The sequence below is a fragment of the Crinia signifera genome, chromosome 7 (assembly GCF_055691185.1).
Source record: "Crinia signifera chromosome 7, ASM5569118v1, whole genome shotgun sequence".
Taxonomy (NCBI): domain Eukaryota; kingdom Metazoa; phylum Chordata; class Amphibia; order Anura; family Myobatrachidae; genus Crinia; species Crinia signifera.
The window spans coordinates 149,690,847-149,714,977 of NC_139223.1; the positions used below are offsets into that span (position 1 = coordinate 149,690,847).

Here is a 24,131-nt window from a genome sequence, read left to right on the forward strand (position 1 = left end):
TGCTAACATGTTGTTGTCTAGACTGAATAACTAATTGGTCTCAGATTTTTGGGAGTACTTACTAGAGGGTAAAAGATCAATAAATTGAAAATTATAAAAAATAAAGAAAAATCAATGACAAAATTATGCTACAGGCTTGTAAATATCAGCCTCTTTCTGGAATTCGTAACTTGTAGGAAAAGTAGTCTGTACTTACGAATACTGTGTTAGAAGTTCCAAATTATTATTCATGTTGATTGGATGTTTCTCACCTAGTTGAAACAGCTTCTCTAAGGCCTCGTAAATGAAAATGATGCAGATGAGAGCCGCAAATGCTTCTTCGGTAAATCGAGTTATGTAACACACCAGGGAACTTGCATCAGTGGCCACCAAGACAATGCACATGAAGGCCGTCCATAGACCTATGCTGGCTCGTAAAGAAAGGTACGACAGTCCATACTCCCTATATAAAGAAACTTGATATGAGATTTCTACATTTACTGGTAACCCAAAACATTGATATTGCATAGCAATGGAGGCCTGCGCTGACACACAGTGGGGGAAATTTACTAAAATCGAATGGGTACGAATGCACACATTCATACCCATTCGATTTTAAAGACTGCTCCATTCGGCTGAATTACCATCAGCAGAATTCGGCAGATTTGCTAATTTTACAAAGGGCAACTTCAGCTGAATTTGGTTGTACGAATAAGTACACCATCGATTGGTGGTCGGCTCATTTACTAACATTCGTACGGCTGAATACGGCCACAAAGTCCCATGAAATACATGGAGTGCAAACAGGACAGACAGGAAATCTACCCCTAAGATTCACGGATTCTCTTCAATAGGCATTACAGAGACTGAAGGTACACAACAGCTGGGGCGTTTTAAGAAAGGCAGAGGCCAATGTGCAGGATCCTCCATCCAGGTCTCCTCTCTTTTGGGAGTAATGCTGCGTAGAAGAATCTGAGTACTAGAGCTGTCAGACCCTTCTGTGCATGTGCAGATCTCCGGAAGAATGGTGCTGCGGCCATTTTTTTGGCTATTTCTGTATTGCTGCAGTAACCCTTGCTGGGCTTTAGATGGTAAGCATTACAAAAGTGGGTGGAGCATGTCATACCCTCCAACTGTACCGATTTAGCCGGTACAGTACCGTTTTTTTACGGTCTGTACCGGCTAAATCAAAGTCTACCGAATGTACCGGGTTTTTGCCGATCACGGGCACAGGCTCACCTTGTCTCCCATGCTGTGGCGGGAAAGGAGGCCGAGCGAGGAAGCCCGGACAGCGAAGCGGGGAGCAGGCGGCTGCACCGACCGCTGTCCGCCGACGGCGCCACACGTGACCCATGCCTGGCCAATCATAGGACTCACATGGCTGAGTCAGACAGCGGGAGAGGCGCCGTCAGCGCTGAGCGCATCATCTGGCTCGGCGGCTGCTAATGTTACAGCAGTCACTGGCGACAGCAGCAGCACGGGATGAGGAGAAGGGTGGCAGCCGGGCTGGGGAGAGGACTGTGCGGGGGCTGGGGGAGAATACTAGGCATGAATACTAGTGTGTGTGCTCGCGCCATGTGCCATTATCATGCTGCTGTGCTGTGTTATGGCCGGCACACGGGGCAGCGGGGAGGTGCTAAGCGGAGGAGAGGCTGCTCAGTATGCTGAGCATTGCTGCTGATATCTTTATATTGCATAATGTTCATTTTAAATACATATATCTAAAAAAATGGGCAGCATACATTCGTAAAGGGGGCGTGACCACGCCTCCTCTAGTCATGGCCACGCCCCCTTTACGTATGTGTACCGATTTCTGCCCTCCAAATGTTGGAGGGTATGGCATGTACGGTGTGAGGCCCCCTGAGACTCAGAGGCCTTTGTGCCCACTGCACCCAATATAAATATGCCACTGCATAGCAGATATATCCCAAGTTGCAGGGTTCCTGGATATCCGACACCTGCCCATTAGCTTGTTGGCATAAAGATGTTTTTCTAAGCATAACATTTTTCATAACTGGGTAATTAAGTACGGTTACATAATTATCTATCATAAATCTTGAATAAAACGAATACAAATTGCACAATATTTGAATAAGCAATATTCCATTTCATTATTTGATATCATGTTTGAGTGTACATATTGCTGACCGCATAAAACAACTAATAAAAATAATATCTATGAAAGGAAATATGGTACTTGTTTCCTAGCACGGCGCCAGTGATTTTAATTGTATCCATCGGGTCCGAAAAAATCGGGTCGATCGCATCGCATGCAACCGAATCGAATGCGATGCGATCGACGCGCTTTTTGCATTGGAACCAATGTAAAATGGTCCCTGAGACCCGATTTTACATTGGGCCCAATGTTAAATGCCCCCCAGAGCCCAATTTTCATTGTATATTCACCCTGATGGGTCAAATGCCCCCCCCCATTGTTAACAACACCCCATGATGAACGCCAACCCGAAGCGTGGCAAGCGCAGCGAGCCCGCGTGGGGCGGCAGTACGCGTCCTCCGACCTTTTCATACCCCCACTATCCACGTCCGCGTGGACTTGATTTTATATAGTGTGGCGAGCGAAGCGAGCCACCAAGCCCGAAGCATGGCCAGCGTAGTGAGCCCCGCGAGTGGACACGTATAACTTCACAGGTATTACGCGTGCGCTCGCCACGCTTCGGGCTCGGTGGCTCGCTGCACTTGCCACACTATATAAAATCGACTCCACGCCGACGTGTATAGTGGGGGTATGAAAAGGTCGGAGGACACGTATCGCTGCGCTCGCCACGCTTTGGGTTGGCGTTCATCTTGGGGTGGTGTTAACAATGGGGGGGGGGGGGCATTTCACATACAAATTACCCATCAGGGTGGGTATACAATCAAAAATCGGGTATGGTGGGCCATTTAGCATTGTTCCCTATGTAAAATCGGGTCCATCGCATTGGTCGCATTGTATGCCATTATAATGGCATACAATGGACCCGATTTTACATAGGAATTTAACGTTGAGTACAAAGCATTCAATGTTAAATCGCGTCGGTCGCATCGCATGCCATTATAATGGCATGCGATGGACCCGATTTTCTAATTGTCGGGAAAGGCTAAAAATAGCCCGAAATCGCGTCGGTTGGGTCCCATCACATACCTTAACTTAAGGTATGCGATGGGTCACGATGGGCGCCGTGCTAGGAAACAAGTACCGGAAATATCAATGAATGGTAAATGAAATACATTGCCACTTACTTGCAAAATTTGTATAATATCTTTTCAAACACCAGAACTGGTCCTGTGCTCCCCAAAATGGTTAGAGGTTGTCCACCAAACAGGGAAAATGCGATCCCTGTCATTGAGGCTCCAAACAGAGATTCTATTGCACTCTAGATAGAGTAAAAGGAGTCACACATGGGTACAACGGTCCAAAGGTAACTGAAACAGTTAACAAAAACATAATAGTATGATATAACTGTAATATGTTCAACACCTACTATACGACCTTCAGTTGCCTCTCCGAGAAGACCACCAAATGTGATAACAGGAGACATGCATGCACAGTAGAGGAACAGAAATGAGGCTAAACACTGCAAGCTAAAAGCATCTCTGAAGTCACTCCAGAAGAAGGGGGCTTTCCTCTTGATATCCATGACCAGGCCCCCAAACAACCTACAATGAAGAAAGAATTGACATTGTGCTAAATTCATAGCTGAGGGGTGCCTCTAATCTGCAGAGACAGCCCCAGATTTTGAGAAGTCTTTTAAAATGGTTGTACAGTATATTGTAACAGTAACCAAGTGTAAAAGCCAATATAGTGTGGGACATTGGTTGCAAGTCCGGGAGATGTATGAAACCTAAAAAGGACAAGTGGAAAAGTTGTCCATCGGCCTCTATCAAGTCCATTCTGTAAAACGATAGCTAGGAGTTCATTGATTGCTAATGGTAACTTCCGCACTAGCCTTCTTTAGGAGGTTTCATACATCTCACCCTAAGTGTGTATGCTGCCCGTAAGCTGTATACGTTCAGGTCAGAATTATGGAGTTATTTAAATATAGAATGATTTGTAGTCAAATTCCCCACAGTCAAAATCCTGATGGTCAAAATCTCGAACACTATTGACCAACAGTCAAAATATATACACATTCAAAATGCCCACATTTATTAGCTGATATGATCAAAGTGCCGACACAGTCAAAATACCGACATTAAAAATGTTGACAGGCTAAGTCAAAATTAGTTTTCATGATTTTTTCATTAAAACCCACTTGTTCTTATTTCACAATCAAAGAGGGCATAGAGTTAAATGATAATATTGCCCGAAGCATGGGGAGCGCAGCGAGCCATGTGAGGGGACGTGGTACACTTATACGGTATCAATTTCTACTTACTGTATGTTGGCATAAACACCCAAAAAAAAACATATCTACTTTTTGACCTGTCAACCTTTTAAATGTTGACATTTTGACCATGTGGGCATTTTAATTGTCTGCATTTCGACCCTGTTGGGATTTTGACCTTGTCGGTATTTTGATTATTGGCCAATGGTGGTCAGAATTCTGATCGTCGGGACTTTGATTGTTGGGAAATCATAATGCACCCGATTTGTACACATTATATGGTGTAGTGGTCATTTTCACTTGACCATGCAGTTAGAGGGAGAAGGACACGCGGTGAACAAGAGGCCTGAACTTGAAGGATCAGCAGACACTGGTTATGGCAAAATCTCTAATCAAACTTGATACTTAGGACTGAGACAGGAAGCTAAGACCCCGTACACACAGGGCGACGGGCAGCTGTACTGAGCGGGCTGGCATAAGCACAGATCGCTCAGTACACATTGCGGCACACAAGAATTGCCCAGTCGGTGGGTGCTGAGCAGGGTTTTGCCTATTGTTTATAGGCAAAAGCCTGTGATTGAGCAGAATAGACAGTGCAAGCAATCAGATCGCTTAGAAATGGGGCTGAAATCACTCTGTGTGTGGGTATGGGTCATTGGGTCGGCCAACCAAAGGTTAATATGCATTGGATCGACCAATAAAGGTCAACACAGCTTAGGTTGACACCTCAAATAGGTTGATATGCTTAAGGTCAACATGGATGGAAGAGCAAAACAAGCATTAGGTCAATAGTTTCTAGGTCAACAGTCAAAAGGTCGATATGGGTTTTTCACTTTTTTGGTCCTGAATTTCGACATAATAATGCTGCGCTCACCATGCTTGGCACCAATTATATTCTCCCTCCACGTCCTAATGGATGGTAGGGCATGAAAACCCGCCTGTCAGCACATGTTGGCTGAAAGAAAAAAGTGAAAAACCCATGTTGACCTTTTGACCTAAGATGTGTCGACCTTTAGTGGTGGACTCAATGTATGTTGTCCTTTTGAGTGTCAACCCAACAACTGTATACCCAATGTGTATGCCCCTTTAGTCAAAACTAGGTAACATGTTATTGGGTCAGGGTGTGGATCATTAGGTCGACAGTAATTAGGTAGACAGTCAATAGGTTGACCACTATTGGTCAAGAGGCAAAAGGTTGACAAATGAAAAACGTTGACATGGTTTAGGTCAACATTAATAAAAGGTGTAAAAAGTGGGGGTTAGCTTATAGCCTCATGGCCAAAAGTAGACAGGTGCCTAATAGGGGGTGTTGTCAAGCTGCTCCTGCTAGGGGGCGTCAAACCCCTAAAGAAATACAGATATACAAAAACAGGGGTGGAGCGCTTAAAAACTGGATCAATTGGTTAATTGTCAAAAACAATATAGATATTTATTGGTAAAATATATAAATATGTAAAGGCATAAAAAGTCGTATATATAACAATCAATAATGGATTAGCATATAGGAACAGTTAAAAGAATGTGGGTATAATACTTAGTAGTCTGGAGTCCTGTGTGCAAGGACTGCACACCTACTGCAAACAAATTGGTGTGTGTGTGTGTGTGTGTGTGTGTGTGTGTGTGTATGAATTGGCTTCCGCCAGCGGTGTAACTAGAAATGTTGTGCCCTCCTTCCAAAAAAGTTTTTGATTTTATGTGTCAAATGTGTAATGGGCATTACGGTTTGTTACATAGTGTGTAATGGGCATTACGGTTTGTTATATAGTGTGTAATGGGCATTACGTGTGGCCTTACGTGTGTAATGGGGATTACGGTGTGTCTTATAATGTTAGGCTGCGCCCCCTTTTCACCATGCAAGAGCCCCGCCTACTACAAATCGTGTGTGTGGGGGGGGGGGGTGAAACATGCCCTTGCTGCGGGGACCGTGGCACCTAGCTACACCACTGTATCTAGGGGATTCGGGAGCCAGAGGGGAGGGGGGTTGGGTGTTTGGCTGTGTGGCGTTTACCTGTTCACAAACAGGTCTGAATCAGGCACTGAATACATTTACTGTTTTTTGTTTATTTATACAAATAATATAAAATCTCAAAATTGTTTTTAAAATCTTTACAAATGAAGGAGTCATTTGAAAATCGGAAGTAATCTTTCAATTTACCTTCCAGTCCTTTGAAGCTCAGGGCCACTGTGACCCTCATGTTCTTCTGCCTCTCCTAATGCTGCGGTTCCATTTGGCACCCCTGGAGTTTTACGCTTCTCCTAAAGGAAAAGGCATTGAATGGATGAGTGTAATTGCTGAAAAATAAGTTATTTCAAAAACATTCTGTGACATTCTGAAACTGCAGAAACAAGACGGAATTAATCAATCAGCTGTTAAGGAGTCATGCTGAACTTTATTTGTGCAATTAATATTGCATTTTCTTTTGTTTCAGAATGACTAAAATAATTACAGAGCAAACTTTCAGTTTATTACACCAGCATATTGATTTGTTATTTTTGCTTTGGAAGATTTGTCATGTTACATGGCCTTTAAATATTAGGACTAATGCTGGGTACACACCAGGACGACTAGGGCCCGATCCCCTCAATCTAGATCCAATTCCGACCAATTGGATGTAGATTGTGTGGTGATTGGGCCCTTTTCTGTCCTGGTGTGGACCGATACCGATCCGATGCGCGGTCCCGCGGGTCGGTCGGTCGTTATTGAGATCCTACCTGCTGCAGGTAGAATCTCAATGATGACCATACAGCCGGGTGCGGGTCGCCATTGGATCGGACCCGCTCACGATGCACATCGTGAGCGGGTCATCCTGGTGTGTACCCTAAATAAGATTAGGAGATGTTATATTGAGTAATAGAATCACATTTATTCTGCAATCTGGCAGTCAGCAGGTACGCAGCTACTTGCGAGAGAGTTTACTTTGTTTCAGCTAAACTATTGTATATAGATACTAAGGACCTTATTCAGATTGGCTCGGTCTTCTGCGCGCATTTCTGTGCATGTGCATGTACCGGGTACATTAGGCCACAGCGAACAGAGTGTTCACTGGGCGCATGCACCCACCACTGCGGGCGGGGGGCGCGAGAGGCTGCGGGTAGTCACGTCCAGCGTTTCATGGGTGTACACCGGATGTCAGCTGCCTGCCATGTTCTCCTCGAGAACACATGCAAAACTAAGACACCTGAGAGTGTCTTATTTTTGCATGCACCTACCACATCATTCGATGGTCGGCGACCATCAATGATGTGGGTGTTTCCCCATAGGCTGCAAATGAAAACATCCATTGGCAGCCATGCGGTGACATATGCGAAAAATGACACGCAGGGCTGCAATCCTGAATAACCCCCTAAATGAATAGTGTAGCATAAACATTTCCAGTTCTAGTTCAGTTTGCCAATATTACTCGCCTGTGATGGGACATTTTTTGGTGGTTCAATGCGTATGGATGGGTCCCACTCTCCTGGAGGAAGCACAGTAACTTGGTCAAGAAATTCATCTATCCCAGACACCAAGTCGTTCCGATCCTTAGCTTTGTACGCCACATCATGAAATACCTGTTAATACATGGAAATTGGTCCAAAATTATATATTAAAAAATAAACTTGCACAATTTTACTAATGGGAGCATGCAAATTAATAGCAAAGATCCAAAGAAAACAATATCGGTATCTTTTCCACATCCGGTGGGGGCTGGGGATGGTCGCACCAACGTGAGCTCCGTCCGTCCTAGGTCGGGGGCTCCCATCCTCGGCCCCGGAGATGAGTGAGTGGCGTGGGGAGGACGGAGAAAGGAGGGCGACGGAGTGCGCTGGGGATTTCCCCGAATGCCGGGGATGAGGAGAGCTGCGGACCGGCTGTGGACCGGACGCGACGGAGCTCCCCCATGGCGGCACGGGCATCGGCTGCTCATGTCGGAGCAGCCCTGCAGACTCAGGACCTGCCTGCTCGCCGGCTGGGGAGGCGCTGTGGAGGGAAAGAGTGCGGCGCTCGATGGAGGAGAGGCTTCCGGAGAGGCCGGGCCGCACTGTAACTGTAACCGCGAGGAGGACGCAGTGACACCCGGCCAGTGGAGGCCGGCACCGCAGCCTCCAGCATTGCCATCGGCCCGGGGGGGACCACTGGAGGAGGAAGATCATCTCCAGATCCCCCTCTACATGGATGGGAGTATCCTGGCGGGCCCGGTGCAGGTCAGGACGGTGAGGAGGACCCCGAACACTCTCTTCCCTGCAGGCCCACCCCTGGCCCGCTGCCTCACCTAGGTGGGCCCCTGCCCTGGTAGTCTCACCAGCGGTAGCCACCCCTTCCCTGCAGGCCTGGACTTGGCTCCCTGTCCCATTCTCTGGCCTACTGCGGGCCCAGCCTTGGCCCCCCTGTCTCACACCCTGGCTTGCGGCAAGCCCTGGCCTGCTGCTCAGCTGCGGCCCCCAACAAAGGCCCCCGGACTCATTGGAAATGGTCAGGCTCCAGCCACAGGCCTCGCTGACTCTCCCCTGGCCTCAGTGACTCTCCCCACCACCATCTCCACCACTGCAAATGGCGCCGCAAATGGCTGCCTAGGATCTGTGCACTCAACCATATATAACCTGTGTCCCCTGTGTGATAACTGTACTGCCTAAGCTATCTCTGCCTTAACTGCAATGTATTGCTCATACTGTTACCTACCTGGCTGCTGCAACGACCAGTGGCGCCGCTGATGGCTGCCTAGGCGCTGTGCAGCTTGGCGGGTATTTGTTACCCTATGTGATAACTGTACTGTCCCTGCTCATACTGCTACCTACCTGGCTGCTGCAACGACCAGTGGCGCCGCTGATGGCTGCCTAGGCACTGTGCAGCTTGGCGGGTATTTGTTCCTTATGTGATAACTGTACTGTCCCTGCTCATACTGCTACCTACCTGGCTGCTGCAACGACCAGTGGCGCCGCTGATGGCTGCCTAGGCACTGTGCAGCTTGGCGGGTATTTGTTCCTTATGTGATAACTGTACTGTCCCTGCTCATACTGCTACCTACCTGGCTGCTGCAACGACCAGTGGCGCCGCTGATGGCTGCCTAGGCGCTGTGCAGCTCGGCGGGTATATGTTCCCTGTGTGGTATTGTACTGTCCCTGCTAATATTGCCACCTACCGGCTGCTGCAACGACCAGTGGCACCGCTGATGGCTGCCTAGGCGCTGTGCAGCTCGGCGGGCATGTGTTTCCTGCATATAATGTCTCAATTTAATGTATGTAATGTCCCCCCCCCCCTCCCCTCCCTGGTTGATCCTGCACTGTAAAATCCACAAAAAATTCCTAGTGTGCGCAAGCACACATGGCCAATAAAGTTGATTCTATTCTATTCTATTCTATTTTATTTCTATGGTGTTAACAAAGAATGGTGTCACAGAGAAGGGGACAGAGAATATAATACAAAATTATATAAATACATTAGACAGTTACTAAAAAAGAAGAAAGTCCCAAGACGCAAACTTAGGAGTCCTTGCGGCCCCAATTTTGATGGAGGATCACTGGAAGTCCTTTGTAGAACTTGCGAAGAAAGAACAATATTGATGGCGCTTGACGCAGCTCCTTAACACACCGTATTGTAAGTAGGGTAGGCATCACTCCAGAATAGAATCTTTTCACCTATGGTGGCATCCCTAAAGATACCTTGATAGACACGGCTATATATACGTTTCCCTGTGAGTTATGCTATACTGGTTCCCTCTGGTCTTGTGATACTTTGGGTGTTAACCCAGAAATAATTCACCCAGCACGGTATAAAGACTGCTACACTGTCAGTCACTCTGTAGCCTTGAAAAAGACAGCAGTACTGTAGCTGTCGAAACGCGTTGACAGAGTGGCTGATCCCTATTGTTGTTTGTTATGCGACCTTGTCCATCTGTGGTCGCTTCTCAGGTACTTGTTCTTGTTTTTATCTTATCATTTTATGTTCTTATATTTTGTTATTAAAATAATTTTTGGTACTGAGACGGTTTCCATTCTCTTTATATACTACTCCAATTATGAGTAAGTCCATTGGAGCTTATAAAGAGGACCGTCTGCTAAAGAAACCATTATAGGAGTCCCTTCACATATCGTTTTGTAAGTACGGAAGGCATCACTCCAGAATAGAATCTTTTCACCTATGGTGGCATCCCTAAAGATACCTTGATAGACACGGCTATATATATGTTTCCCTGTCAGCCGGGTATGCTACTGTATACTGGTTCCCTCTGGTCTTGTGAAAAAAATTTTTTTTTAGAAAGATTATACACGCCCACCTTTTTCCTTTTCTCTATACACCAAAATGAGCCACATGATAATGGAGTTATGAAAGGCGGACGTCTGTAAAGAAACCGTTATAGGAGTTTACACATATTTTCTACTGTGAGTATGGTACACAGCTCCTTAATACCCCTTATTGAGGTTGACACCTTTTTTATGTGAGTTTGGTAGGAGACCAATCATCTTCCTTCACTCCCCATCCTTTTCACATTTCTCTTAAATTGTAGAAATTTACACTTTGTTTACATTTTTTTCTCACTGCAACACATCGATTATCGTTGGATACTACATTCGGTACTTGTGTATTATAGCGGTGCCCATCGCATCGCATACCAAAAGGCATGCGATGGTATGCGATGCAATGCGATATCGCGCGATGTTGTACAATGTCATACAATTTTAAAATTGTATGACATTGTATATGGCATACAGTGTGATGCGATGCGATTAAAAATTGTATAAGCACCCTAATGGGTGCTTACAATGTTAAATGCACCCCCACGCCACCCCCCACTATAAACGTGAACCCGAAGCATGGCGAGCGCAGCGAGCCCACGAGGGGCGGCGGTACGCGTCCTAAGACCTTTTCATACCCCCACTATCCACGTCGGCGTGGAGTTGATTTTATAAAGTGCCCGAAGAGTGGCGAGCGCAGCGAGCCCCGCGAGGGGACGCGGATACCTGTGAAGCCCACGCTTTGGGCTGGGTGGCTCGCTGCGCTCGCCACACTTTATAAAATCAACTCCATGCCGACGTGGATAGTGGGGGTATGAAAAGGTCGTAGGACGCGTACCGCTGCGCTCGCCACGCTTCGGGTTCACGTTTATACTGGGGGGGTGACGTGGGGGTGCATTTAACATTGTAAGCACCCTTTTCTTCATATAGGGGGCAAAAATCACGTCGCATCGCATGCCATCGGGTGTATGGCATGCGATGCGATAAAAACATCGCACGACCAACATCGGGGGCACCGCTATAATACACAAGTACCCTACATTCACATCACGGAGTCAAGCGCCATCAATATTTTCTTTCTTTGAACATTAGACAGTTACAGCTAGGCAGTTACAGTACAAATTTCCAAGAATACATTATTACTGTACATAATTCTGAGCCTTTGTCACTTTGGTTCTTCCAGGGATCAGGTGCACTGAGTGTATTTGGAGCTGTGCAGGCTTCACACACTCCTTCTAAGCCTGCTTTCAGACTCCCATTGGCTAGTTTTGCAGGAATCTCCAGAGTAATGAGATGAAAAACAACTTTATAACGAAAGGATATAAAGAAAAATTGCAGAGTGATAGAAAAGATTATACAGAAACACTGGCATGTGTTAAGACTAGACAAAGTACTGTTACCACTGTTACCTGACAAACCGAAAGTAATCTTTTTAAGAGCCAAAAATGTGAAACAACACCTTTTTTCGAGTTTTATAAAAAAACATAAAGAGACTATTTCAACTCAAAACAAAGGTTTTTTTAGTTGCCTAAACTGTAAAGCATGTAAGAACAATAAAGGCTCAACCAAACCCATAACTATATTCAAATCCAATAGAACAGAAAAAGAATGCAAGATCAAAGATCAACTCTCCTGTGATTCTGAAGGGGTCATTTATCTGGTAGAATGCCAATGTGGGCTTAAGTACATTGGCCAAACTAAGAGAAAAGTGAAGATCAGGTTCGCTGAACAATACAGATGGAGCGCCTGTAGTCTTTGCAGGGGCTGGCGGTGGATTTGCCAGCCGCCAGCCCCCGCAGCCACTGGAAGGGGAGACGCACTCGCATCCCCTTCAACCGGAGCTCCCCCCCGAGTTCCTGCTGCCCCGTCGCCGTCCCCCAATGCTGTCCACACCTCCCCGCTACACCCCCTAACCCTGCTGTCTCCCTGAAGCGGAGACGGGCAGGGATCCCGTCCCCGCCGACGGCAAACTGGGATGTGCGTCCCAGTCAGGTGTAGCGTCTGCTCGCCAGTGGGGGTGGTCTGATGAGCCCCGGCGCTGGATGAGTGGCGCTACATCTGCAACATCACAAAAGGTTTAAAAACTCACAGCGTCTCTAACCATTTTCTTGAGAAACAGAATAAAAACCCAGCAGGCCTAAGATGTATAGGTTACAAGAATATGGCGTGGAGGTGATTTATTAGAAAATTTAAAAAAAATGGAAACAAGATGGATCTTTAATATAAAAACATTAGAACCTCTTGGGATGATTATAGAAATTGAACTTAAAATATTTTTTATGTATTTTTATTTATGTTTCTTCTTAAATATTAATAAAATGTTGATAACTACAATTTTTAAGAATTCCAATAGGAATCCAATTGCATGATCATAAACATGTGATTCCCGCTATTTCTGAGCAATTCCGGGAAATGACTTCCTGTTTTACAAATAAAGTTTTTGAGTATAAATATAACTGCTGCTGACAAATTCAGTCATCCTTAAAAAAGTGTGCAGGATGCACGAAACGCGTTGGTCAGCATATGAGACTAGGCACGCTTCAATACCCGCCTGCTTCACGATCCCTACGGCGGCCGCACACTTTCTGTTTTGCCAGGAGCGGCACATCCACCCGTTTGCACGTCCTTTTGTTCATCAGCACAATTTAGATTGTGAACAATACTTTCAAACATCTCAACATTCCCGGATACAGAGCAGGTTAAGGAGAGATAGGGTAAGAAGCACCAGTCCTCTAATTAATCTCCAAAATGGTGTAAACATTATTTTAACCATTATTTTCTTACAGGTACCACTCTATTCATAACTTTATATTTTATTCTTTACATTTTCTATTTTACCATATATTATCCATTACCATTTCATTATTTCAATCTACATCATTCTATAAGATATGAGGAGGAAAATACACCATGTCATCCCTTTGCTGTAATGTTATTTATAGATCTACAGTAGAAGCAGAGATGCATTCTGTATGGTTGTTAGAAATGATATTGTAGTGAGGGAAGTCTCCTTTTCCCCATATCTATAATATAAAAATGGGAAAAAGCATAATGTATATAATTATATAGAACACACATCAATGTAATATTAAATGTCTCAAGTTCAGACCACGGCACTCCCTGGGCTAGTGCAACTAAACTGCCTCAGAACACTATTCACATGGACAAGTATTGGATATACAGTGATGCTAACATGGGTTCTGTGAGACCACTCCCCATTGCTGCCAGGCTGCACCAACTCCCTGCTATGCTCCACCCCTCTTCTACTTTGGTGAGCAAAGTGAGTCACTATGCACAAAGCATGATGAGAGAAGTGTGCCAGTGGGGGTGCACATTTTAATGTTCTGAACAAGTTTAATGTTGTTCTGAAGCCTATTTTCTGAACTTGAACCTATTAAACAAGATAATTAAAGAAAATATTTAATATTTTTTCTTGACTGCAATAGATCAAAATAGTTTGTACACCAGTTATGGATGCAGAAGTCATTTTTAAGTTCCAAAGTTGAAAACACATAAATGCCTACCCTCCTGAAACGGACCGTAAGGATCCCAAAAATCAGGTGGCACTCCCAGACTCTCCTGGGAAACCTAGACGGCCTCCCACATTTGGCTGCACCACCTGACCATCCCCCCTACTACTATACGAGCACCCCTCCTCTATGTCCTCACCATTGTGCAGTAATCAGGGTCTGATTAGGGATTCCAAATGTCCTAGGCTAATATAGAAGTGCCCCCTCCCAGATAAATTTATTATAGATTTTTTTTACCAACATGCTTGCTGCCAGGGGTTACGTACCTACTGATTGCCATGGGTTACATTCTCCTTGCCAGGGGTTTGTTGCTCGTTGCCAGGTGTTTCTTACTCGCCAGGGATTACATGCCCATTGCTTTGGGTTACATATGCTCATTGCTTAGGGCTACAAACTCGATGCCGGGGGGGAAGAGGGTTTCTTGCTCATTGACAGGATTACTTGCTAGTTGTCAGGGGGGTTGCATTCTCATTGCCAGGGGGGTTACATGCTCATTGCCAGGGGGGCTATACATACTCATTGCCAGGGGTTTACTGCTCTTCTGGGTAGAGCTGGATGCGCTGTTTTCCTCCGACAGACGCTAGAGGTCTAGAAGAACCTCCTAGAAGGTGGTGGACATTTTTCAGAGGCCGTTTTTGCATGGAAATGGCAGTGACTTTGGCTCGCTCCTGCTGAACTGCATTACCCCAGGACCCAGCACTCCAGGGTACAGCATAATCAGCCTATTGGTTGATCAGGCCCTGGGGTAGTGCAATGACCTGATTTGTGCTACATGTGGGCATTGTAAAATGGGGGTGGGACCACGATGACACAATCACAACTCCACGACCCCTGACCACCTTCTACAAACCTCTCCAATGCGAGGAATATGATCTCAGAGAACCCTTGTTCGCATCACTGTATAACCAATACTTGTCCATGTGAATAATGTTCTGAGGCAGTAGGTAAGTATGCATCAATGTTCTGAAATGAGCAGTCTAATTTGAAAGAAAGATATGAAAGTTTGGGTTCTAGTTAATTAACCCTCTCAATGCTGTGATTTATCTTTTAAAGTTAGTATAGTGTTTTAGCTGATGGTATTTAGAGCATCAAACTGCAACATTCACGTATGTTCAGCTTCAGTGCCTTTCTCATTAATTATAGACCAGGCTGATTCCTAAACTAGTTCACAAGATTCATTTTACATTTAAATATTCCACTGTTGCGTTTTTATCTGAAATTTAGAAAACATACTATAGCATGTGTCAGGTTATATGTCCATATGCACATGTTCAATGACATCATTATAATTCATTCATTGGAAAATATTTACTGGCAGAAATGAAAGGATGAGTTATGTCATAACAAAACATGCTTTGGTCTATGTATGCCTGCTGACCTACTTTTAGATGTGGATTTCTATAACCTACACGTAAAATTTGGATCCCCCTCTTGGTCCCCCGGAAAGGTGGGCAAGCCTCCCAAAGGGTCCCATGGTTGTCCCGCCGTGCATCCCCCCCCCCCCCCTAATTTGTCATTCAGATATTGATTTTGGGGCTCTTTGGGGAGGGGAGGGGACGGGACAAAAATTACGCGAATCCCAATATTTGCTGCATGACGAGGTTTGATGATGTTGGACTCAGTCTTTGAAGATGGAGCCTTAGGGTGTGGCATAGCATTCGGCAATGTTTAGGTCAACCGCAAAATATTGACATGCACAAGTTTGTCACTGAAGAAAGACTGACTCAAGGAAAAGGTTGATATGAAGAAGGTCAACATGAGTTTTTCAAAAAATTTTGGTGTCAATGTTGAAATAAGACTTGAAAAACTGCACTACGAGTGACCACCCAGGTTTAGCTAGAGAAACGGGCTATGCTACCTCCCTTTTCTAGTGAAGCTCTAAAAGCATCACATCACCAAAATCTTGATAATATATATCCATGGCATGCTTCCCAACTCTCCCCAGAATTCCAATTCTCCTTTACATCGGACATAAAGCCTTCTCTTCGGTCGGTCCCAGAGCTGGGGGCAAGTCTGGTCTCCTGGCAACGGTACATAGATGATGTTTTTATGGTATGGAAGGGGGATGAATCAACCCTTTTAACCTTTTTTAATAGTTTGAATCATGATTTTAACTTGAATTTAACCTTTGCATGGAGTACGGAAAAAATTGTGTTTCTAGATCTTAATATATATATTAAGAACAATGCTATTTGCACATCTAATCACATTAAGGCTACTGACTCAAACAGTTACATAGAGAGGAATAGTCAGCACCACAGGAACTGGCTTGAGGGTATCCCTTATGGCCAGTTCCTGAGGGTCAAACGTAACTGCACTGAAAATGATTTGTATGAGAGTCAAGTATCTGCCATGTCAAACCGTTTTCGAGCGAAAGGATATGACGAAAAGGAACTTATTGCTGCTAAGCAAAAAGCTGATACTGTAAAAAGAGAAACCCTCCTAGGAGAAAAAGCCATAAAACCAAAGAAAACTACTGAGTGGTCTTTTATCTCCGATTTTAATTCTGATTTTAAAAAAGTGGAGGCTGTTTTTAAAAAGAATTGGTATCTGCTAAAAAGTGACCCCGTCATAGGCCCTTCTCTACCCCCTCACCCTGGTTTTATTTACAGAAAGGCACCATCACTTAAAGATAAACTCGTGAAAAGTTGCCTTGATGTGGCACCACGTACTAGTGATCGCACAAAAGGTTTCCACCGTTGTGGAATGTGCCTGATGTGTAGAACCACTAAGGGTATAAGTAAAACCAAAGAGTTCACTTTTAATGGCACCAGTTTTAGAGTTAATGATTTTATTACATGCAATTCAAAGAATGTAATTTATTTTTTGCAATGTGACTGTGGCTTATTTTATGTGGGCAAAACCACCAGAAATTTAAAAACACGTTTAGCTGAGCACGTGTATAACATAAGAAAAGGCTTGGGGCGGTATTCAATGAGCCGGAATCGCCAAGTTTTATGGCGATTCCGGGGTTTTTTCGTGGCTGACGGTGATTTTTGGAGCTCCAAATGCGAATCACCGTATTCAATGAGCTAGAATCGCCGTTGACGACCGGTGAATGAAGCTGCAATCGCCAAATGTTTTCCTGTACAAATCGCCGTTTTTTGTGTATAGGATTTTTCATGGGGAATCGACGGTAGTTGAGGGGAATCGCCAAAAGTGTATTCAATGTGAAGTTGGCGATTCCTTTTTCTTCTTTCATATCGCCGTTCCTCTCCGAGTGCCCCTCGTCATCTTTTTATGGTGAACTTTTATAGGAACATGTCAAATAATTGGTTTTAAGTGCTCTATTTAACTATGCAAGTCTAATGTATTATTATTTGCTGCCCTTGTGTGATGTCATGGTCGTAGAAGTGCTATACAAATATATATTTAATTTTTTCAGGTATTTTTTTTTTCCCACAAAGCACTGTCCTTACCCATGGTGCACCTCACTTACCCATGATTCTCCTCCCCACCTCACTCCTTCGTTTGCCCTTTGACCAGATTTCCCAGCGTTTGCCGTCTGCTGTATGGGAAGCGTTTGTCCAGGGTAATTTGCTTGTTTCTAGCATTTATCTGCGATTTTTTAAACAACTGACTACATTAATGAGGCTGTGTAGGGAAACGCCGGTATGGCTGAGAATCGCCGTTAGGGCCGGCGATTCTCAGCCACGTTGAATAGGGTGACTTGGCGACTCCCCACGAATCCCCATGCATGGCGATTCACTGCTAAAAACCGGCGATTGGCAGGCGAATGTTAAATCTGAATCACTGTAACCAGCGATTCAGGACATTGAATACCGCCCTTGGAGACCCATACGGTTCCAGCTCATTTCAAAAAAGTGCATAATTCAAAAGAATGTTGCATTAAAACTTTTGGTGGCTTAGAAGTAATTGTTCCCACTTGGCGAAATAAAAATATTGAAACTCGCCTTGCACAGTCCGAGATGAAATGGATTTTTAAACTCAACACTCTGGTGCCAAATGGTCTTAACAGTGATTTCGAACTCAAATGGTTTTTATAATTGTTCTTTTTAATATTTGTATTTTAATCATTTTACACTCTTTTTAAAATAATTTTAATGATTTTTATACTATGATAGTTGCACATATGTACCTTACTGATAATGCGTTGTCACTCTGTGTTTTTTTCATATATGGACGTTAAAACACGGGACTTTCACTCTTTGAAAAAACTCTATCAAAATGAATGAACGTTGATATTTGGTGAAAAGATACCAAGAATCCATCAAGAAAAGAAGAACGTTGTAGTACAGAATATATTTGTTTTCATGTTTACAGTAATGGGCATTGTGCAATATATTTATACCTGAACAGGAAGTGTTACTCCGGTGAATGGAGCGCAAACAAAGATCAGGTGGAACGCAGAGGATGCGTATCCAGTCCTGACGCCGCGCAGACGAATGCCGGAAGTGACGTTCCGGACACCCGTCACATAGAGACAGAATGGAACGCAAAAGGCGTGCGTTCCATTACCTGTCAACGCCGGTCACTTCCTCTTCCGGGATACAACGTAGCGGAGCGTAACTGCTCCGTTTGGCGCTCTTTTATGCTATTTAAACCACGCCAGCCACGGGAAACACCATGCTTCTGATGAAGGACCCAAAGGTCTGAAATGCATTAAGCTGGTGTTCCCGTGGCTGGATGAATCACCCTTGTTTATGCTAACTGGAGGTCTGTTGAATCCTGATACCATCCGCTGCTTCTCCACTTCGACAAAAAGGTTTCCGGAACCCTTTTTCTCCATTGGTGGAAGAACAGATCTGGGTGTAACCTCCCCATCAATTGTCACCGGCTGGTGACTATATGCTTGTTTTATTCTGGAAAATGTGAGTGTACCAATAAATTGTTCCCCCCCTTGAAAAAGGGTATTGCGCAATTTTTTATCTCTTCCTAGACTACCTGAGAATTTGGGTTTGGAAGTGTGTGGTTATCGAAGTCTCTGCTCATATTGAATTCCCTATGGTCGATCTGAAAAAATTGGATTTTCCCCTTCAATAAGAGAAATACCATTCTCTGGACTTCCTGTTATTATTATAGTGTAAGTCCCAAATCCTCTGAAGCGCTGGATCTTTGACATATCCCCCCCTTTTCACTGTTATAAAGCCTTCTCTGGAACTCTCGCAGAAGGGAGGAGAAAGAAGTTAGTAAGTAAGATTTATGTTGCGTTTAAAGATCTATCAATAAAATGAAATCATCTCAATTATGACTACGTTGATTAACATTGTAGATTATTTCCCTTTGGGGCATATTTATCACAAGCTGCATTTCTGATGTGTATGCGATAAATATTGTTTGCATAAATGAGCAAATTGACAATTAATATTTTCTTGCAAATTTACAAAAAATCTGTTGTCAGAAAAAAGACTCCGACAAGAGCCTGCCCGGGCGAAGAGCTGGAAGCAGTGTGATTGCCTTACACTATTGATTTAATGTGTACATTGAGTGATGCTAACTGGTGGCCATGTAGATTTGTGATGTTGAAGTGATTATGCCTAACCCTAACCCTAACTGCAGCAGCGCTTTAAGAAAAGAGGAGGCCCATGTGCAGCCTCCTCCATTCGGGCTCCTCTCTGCCAGCCGCAGTGCCCCGCCATACAGTGTAGTAGAGTCTGAGCACTAGAATGCTCAGCCTCTACTGTACATGTGCAGAGCGCTCAGACTCTACTATGCATGTGCAGACATCTGAAAAATTGTGGAATGAACAATTTTTGAGGCTATTCCACCAGCGCTGCTGCCTTTATCGGGGACTCCGGAGAGGATAGAAAAAATGAAGTGTGTGGTGTGGGCCCTGAGACTCAGGGGCCATTGTGCACCATACACATTGCACCCATTATAAATACGCCACTAGCTAACTGCTGCCTAACTACAACCACAGCCTAATGTTGACTGCTGCCTAACCCTATCTACAGCCTATCGCTAACTGCTGCCTAACCCTATCCACAGCCTGGTGCTAAATGCTGCCTAACCTTAACCACAGCCTATCGCTAACTGCTGCCAAACCCTAACCACAGCCTGGCGCTTAATGCTGCCTAACCCAAACATCAACCACAGCCTAACTGCTGCCTAACCTGAACCTCAACTTAACAATAATTGCTGCCTAACCCTTACCACAGCCTGGTGCTAAATGCTGCCTAACCCAAACCTTAACCACAGCCTAATGCTAACTGCTGCCTAACCCTATCCACAGCCTGGTGCTAAATGCTGCCTAACCTTAACCACAGCCTATCGCTAACTGCTGCCTAACCCTAACCACAGCCTGGCGCTTAATGCTGCCTAACCCAAACATCAACCACAGCTTAACACTAACTGCTGCCTAACCTGAACCTCAACTTAAAAATAATTGCTGCCTAACCCTTACCACAGCCTAATGCTAACTGCTGCCTAAACCTAACCACAGCCTGGCGCTAAATGCTGCCTAACCCGAAACTTAACCACAGCCTAATGCTAACTGCTGACTAACTCTAACCACAGTATCAAAAATAAATGTCCTGTAGACATTCTTATGTCAACAATCACAGTGTTATCATTAAGTCATGTCAACATTCTGTCACTGTCAACTTTATGAATGTTAACATTATAGCCACATGAGGTTATGAAACCTTAAACTAATTGCATTGAATACAATAATGGCTTGAGTATTATTACCTCATCTGTCATTAACGTGGCAATGGACCGTCCAATCTCATGATACTGCTGTCCCTTTCCAAGTGGTCCCAGAAGTATGAACAGAAACCTGTAATAGAATTATTATTATTATAAGAGTAATCATATGGGACGCCACACTGTATACAGTACATAGCTCTTTGGGGGTTATTCAGACCTGATTACAAACTGCACCGTGAGCATAATTCAGACCTGATTGCGGGACAAATATGTTCTCAAACTGGGCAAAACCATGCTGCACTGCAGGTGGGGCAACTGTAATATATGTAATATATGCAGAGAGAGTTAGCGTTGGGTGAGTTATTTTGTTTCTGTGCAGGGTAAATACTGACTGCTTTATTTTTACACTGTAATTTAGATTTCAGTTTCAACACATTCCACCCAAGTCTAACTCTCTCAGTACATGTTGCATTTGCCCCACCTGCGGTGCACATGGTTTTGCCCATTTTGAGAAAAAAATTGCCATGTGATCAAGTCTGAATTAGGCCCAGTGTAAAAATCATTTGATGGCGAGTGAATGGATTTGAAATTTTCGCAGGCTTATCGCAGCCTTGCATAGGGATGGGATTTCACTCTGGCTGGATAGCATTTACCTGATCTCAGGGCTCTGCAATGTGGCAGTTTGGGAAAGCAGCAAAACGCGTTGGTGACCCCCAACACCTTGATCTTTGTCTTGCTGGACATCTATTGCACACCTGGACCCCATTGCCCCACCGCTGTTCCCAAAAACAGCAGGACCCGCCCCCACCTCCAGTGGCCGTGTACCTCACTCCACCAGTCCAGACCACACCATAGAGAGGACTTTACTCCCTGCAAATTGGGACCTATCCCACTGGGCTCTTTACAGGACATTTTACCATCTGGGACAACCAACCATCCAATCGATTGGACAGACCATTGATCCAATTCGCTCCAACACAAGTGGAGAACACGCATTGGAACACCTCCAGTGGCCACGGAACTCAAATCCACCCCCCTCCAGGCCACCTACTAGTGAGGACCCATCGCACATCCTAGGGTGCTCCATTTGTCTCCTTTTAGCCAGTTGGGGCTCAACATCACCACCCCTAACTGCGGGAGGAGTACCTAAACGCATTGGACATCGCCCAACCCACTTGCCATCAGCATACCGACCTGGTGCACCGCACCATTGCCCATGGAGTAGTAACTATACCAATCACCCAATTGTGCAATTTTATTGCTATAGTGCAAAAACGTAAAAGACTAGTCCAGCAAGCAGAGAGTGTTTTTATCATTATTTTATTTTTATTATTCATTGTTTATTGTTCATAGTTATACGATGCATTTCAACTCTTTTAAGTAAATACTGTTAATACAGGTTATTCATTAATATTACAATTGTCTGTAAAGATCATCCAATCTGTCAGATCCATTTTTACAATCAATATCTTTAGCGCTGCTCCAGAACCTAGTTCTGAACCCTTTTTTGCTCTTCCAATGTGCCAGCCAGGTCTGAATAACCCCCTTTATATCAGTGGAATCTTAAAAACGACAATACAGTTTTCTATCACATTGACACCTGAGTTCATTCTACAGCATTATATTAACAGATCCACATAACCTGGGAGTGTGGTAGGAAACCCATGCAAACATGGAGAGAACATACAAACTGCATACGGTGTGCTGCTTGGAGTTGAACCAATGACACCAGTGCTGTTAAGAGCTTAGATTAAAGGATCGACAGTCAATAGGTCAATATCATATGGTCGATATGGTGCACAGGTATAAAAAGTTGACAAGGTCAACATGAAAATGGTCGATATTAAAAAGTTTGACAATTTTTTTTTAAGGTTTCATTTTGTATGTTCATATATCTATGACCCCAATTAGCAAGATTGTTGGGGGTTGAGCTAGGGGGACGGTAACGTTGGTGCATCCACTTCCGGCCATGTGGTATTTTATGGTGGAACAGCACTAAATCTACACCTCCAAGAATTCCTGTTGCCAGCCAGCAGTAGCCAGTGCCCGACTGCACCTCTTGGGGGTCCTGATGTTGGAATGGGCACAGAGGGATCACTGCAGGTCTCCCTCTAGCTTGCAGGTACCGGCTCTGAGGTAAATGTCAGCTGATTAAATTCGGGAATGGAAACCAGGGGGGTTGCAGGTGATCCAATTTTGGAATGGTTTCCATTCCAAAATTGGATCGGCTGACATTTACCTCAGAGCCGGTTACTGCAAGCTAGAGGGAGACCTGCGGTGATCCCTCTGTGCCCATTACAACTTCAGGACCCCCGAGAGGTGCAGTCGGGCACTGGACGCCTAGCAAGTGAGTGATTGCGGCTGGGGACAAGTCACTCTCTTCACGCCAGTGGAAGAGACTCAACCCTTCACTATATAGCTGCACTGTTATCAGTCTTCTTGCGTATACTCCCGGTGGTGGGGTGAATTCCAACAGCTCCACCCGGTCGAGTCCTCATACACAAGGCACCACTTGACTCTGCTAATTTGCCCTTACTGCCTAATCAATTTACAATACCTACTTCTGGAACTATATCAACTTAAAGCCCGCGGCAAGGATACAGTTTCTTGTTATGGACATATTTATACACTCATCTATACCGAATCAGATATTCAGTCCACTAATTATTCTGAATAATTGTTATACTGGTTTTTTTTTTACCAAGGATCTAGTTATTCCTTTTCAGAGCTGCCATACATAATATTAGCTTTGTTAATAATATTAATTCATCTATAATACTATTGAGCCTGATCATTTTAGTATACTTACCTTGATGGAATAGGGACCTCTGTAAGCCCAGAGAGCAGGACTGCTGGAGAAAGCCTGACAAAGGCAACTACTGCTCGATCTAAGAATTCCAGTTCACCAACTAGGATGTTTGAAGCTTCTGCTCCAGGTGGGATCTTCTTCATGAAATGCAAGTCGAACTAAATGGGGAGATACAAACAATAACTCTAGTATGTGTTTATACTATAGTACATATATTACATATAGATATCATTTTTCCAAAGGAACCAATATTTTTGAGTGAACATCACTTCCCTAGAAGTCTAGTTTTACGTGTTTTTAACTTAATAAATTCTTATTTAAATGCCCATGTTTGACTACACTGCATAATGACCACTTCAATATACAACACTGTGTAATATTTCAGCACTTTATAAATTAATAATAATGGGACATAAATTGGGCATTGCTATTGGTTCGGCCAGTGCCACCACACAGAATTGCTAAAATCTGTTGCCTACATCCAGGGCAGAAGAGAGTTTGGCCAGGCCCAGGTTCTTTTCAGGAGGCGTGGCCTAATTGTGGGAGACATGGCCATGTTCATTAGAATAAAATACATAATAAAATAGAACTTTAAGCACCTGGTCACACTGCAGCACAGGACACAGCAGCATGTGCTGCCAATGGGGGGGGGGGGGGGTTCATTTA

The 24,131-nt window shown here is 44.4% G+C and overlaps 1 protein-coding gene across 4 annotated transcripts in view; it reads right to left on the reverse strand.

The window, feature by feature from the left end:
• The window catches only part of SLC4A10 (solute carrier family 4 member 10), a 293,099-nt gene that overhangs the window by 51,361 nt on the left and 217,607 nt on the right, over positions 1–24,131 (reverse strand). For all 4 annotated transcript variants that reach the window (XM_083153947.1, XM_083153946.1, XM_083153949.1 and 1 more), the window contains exons 8-14: positions 23,466–23,623; positions 20,699–20,786; positions 7,710–7,856; positions 6,460–6,560; positions 3,462–3,636; positions 3,220–3,353; positions 197–442 (exon numbers count right to left, since the gene is read on the reverse strand). In XM_083153947.1, the coding sequence (XP_083010073.1) occupies positions 197–442; positions 3,220–3,353; positions 3,462–3,636; positions 6,460–6,560; positions 7,710–7,856; positions 20,699–20,786; positions 23,466–23,623 (1,049 nt within the window). The remainder of the gene's footprint in view (positions 1–196; positions 443–3,219; positions 3,354–3,461; positions 3,637–6,459; positions 6,561–7,709; positions 7,857–20,698; positions 20,787–23,465; positions 23,624–24,131) is intronic.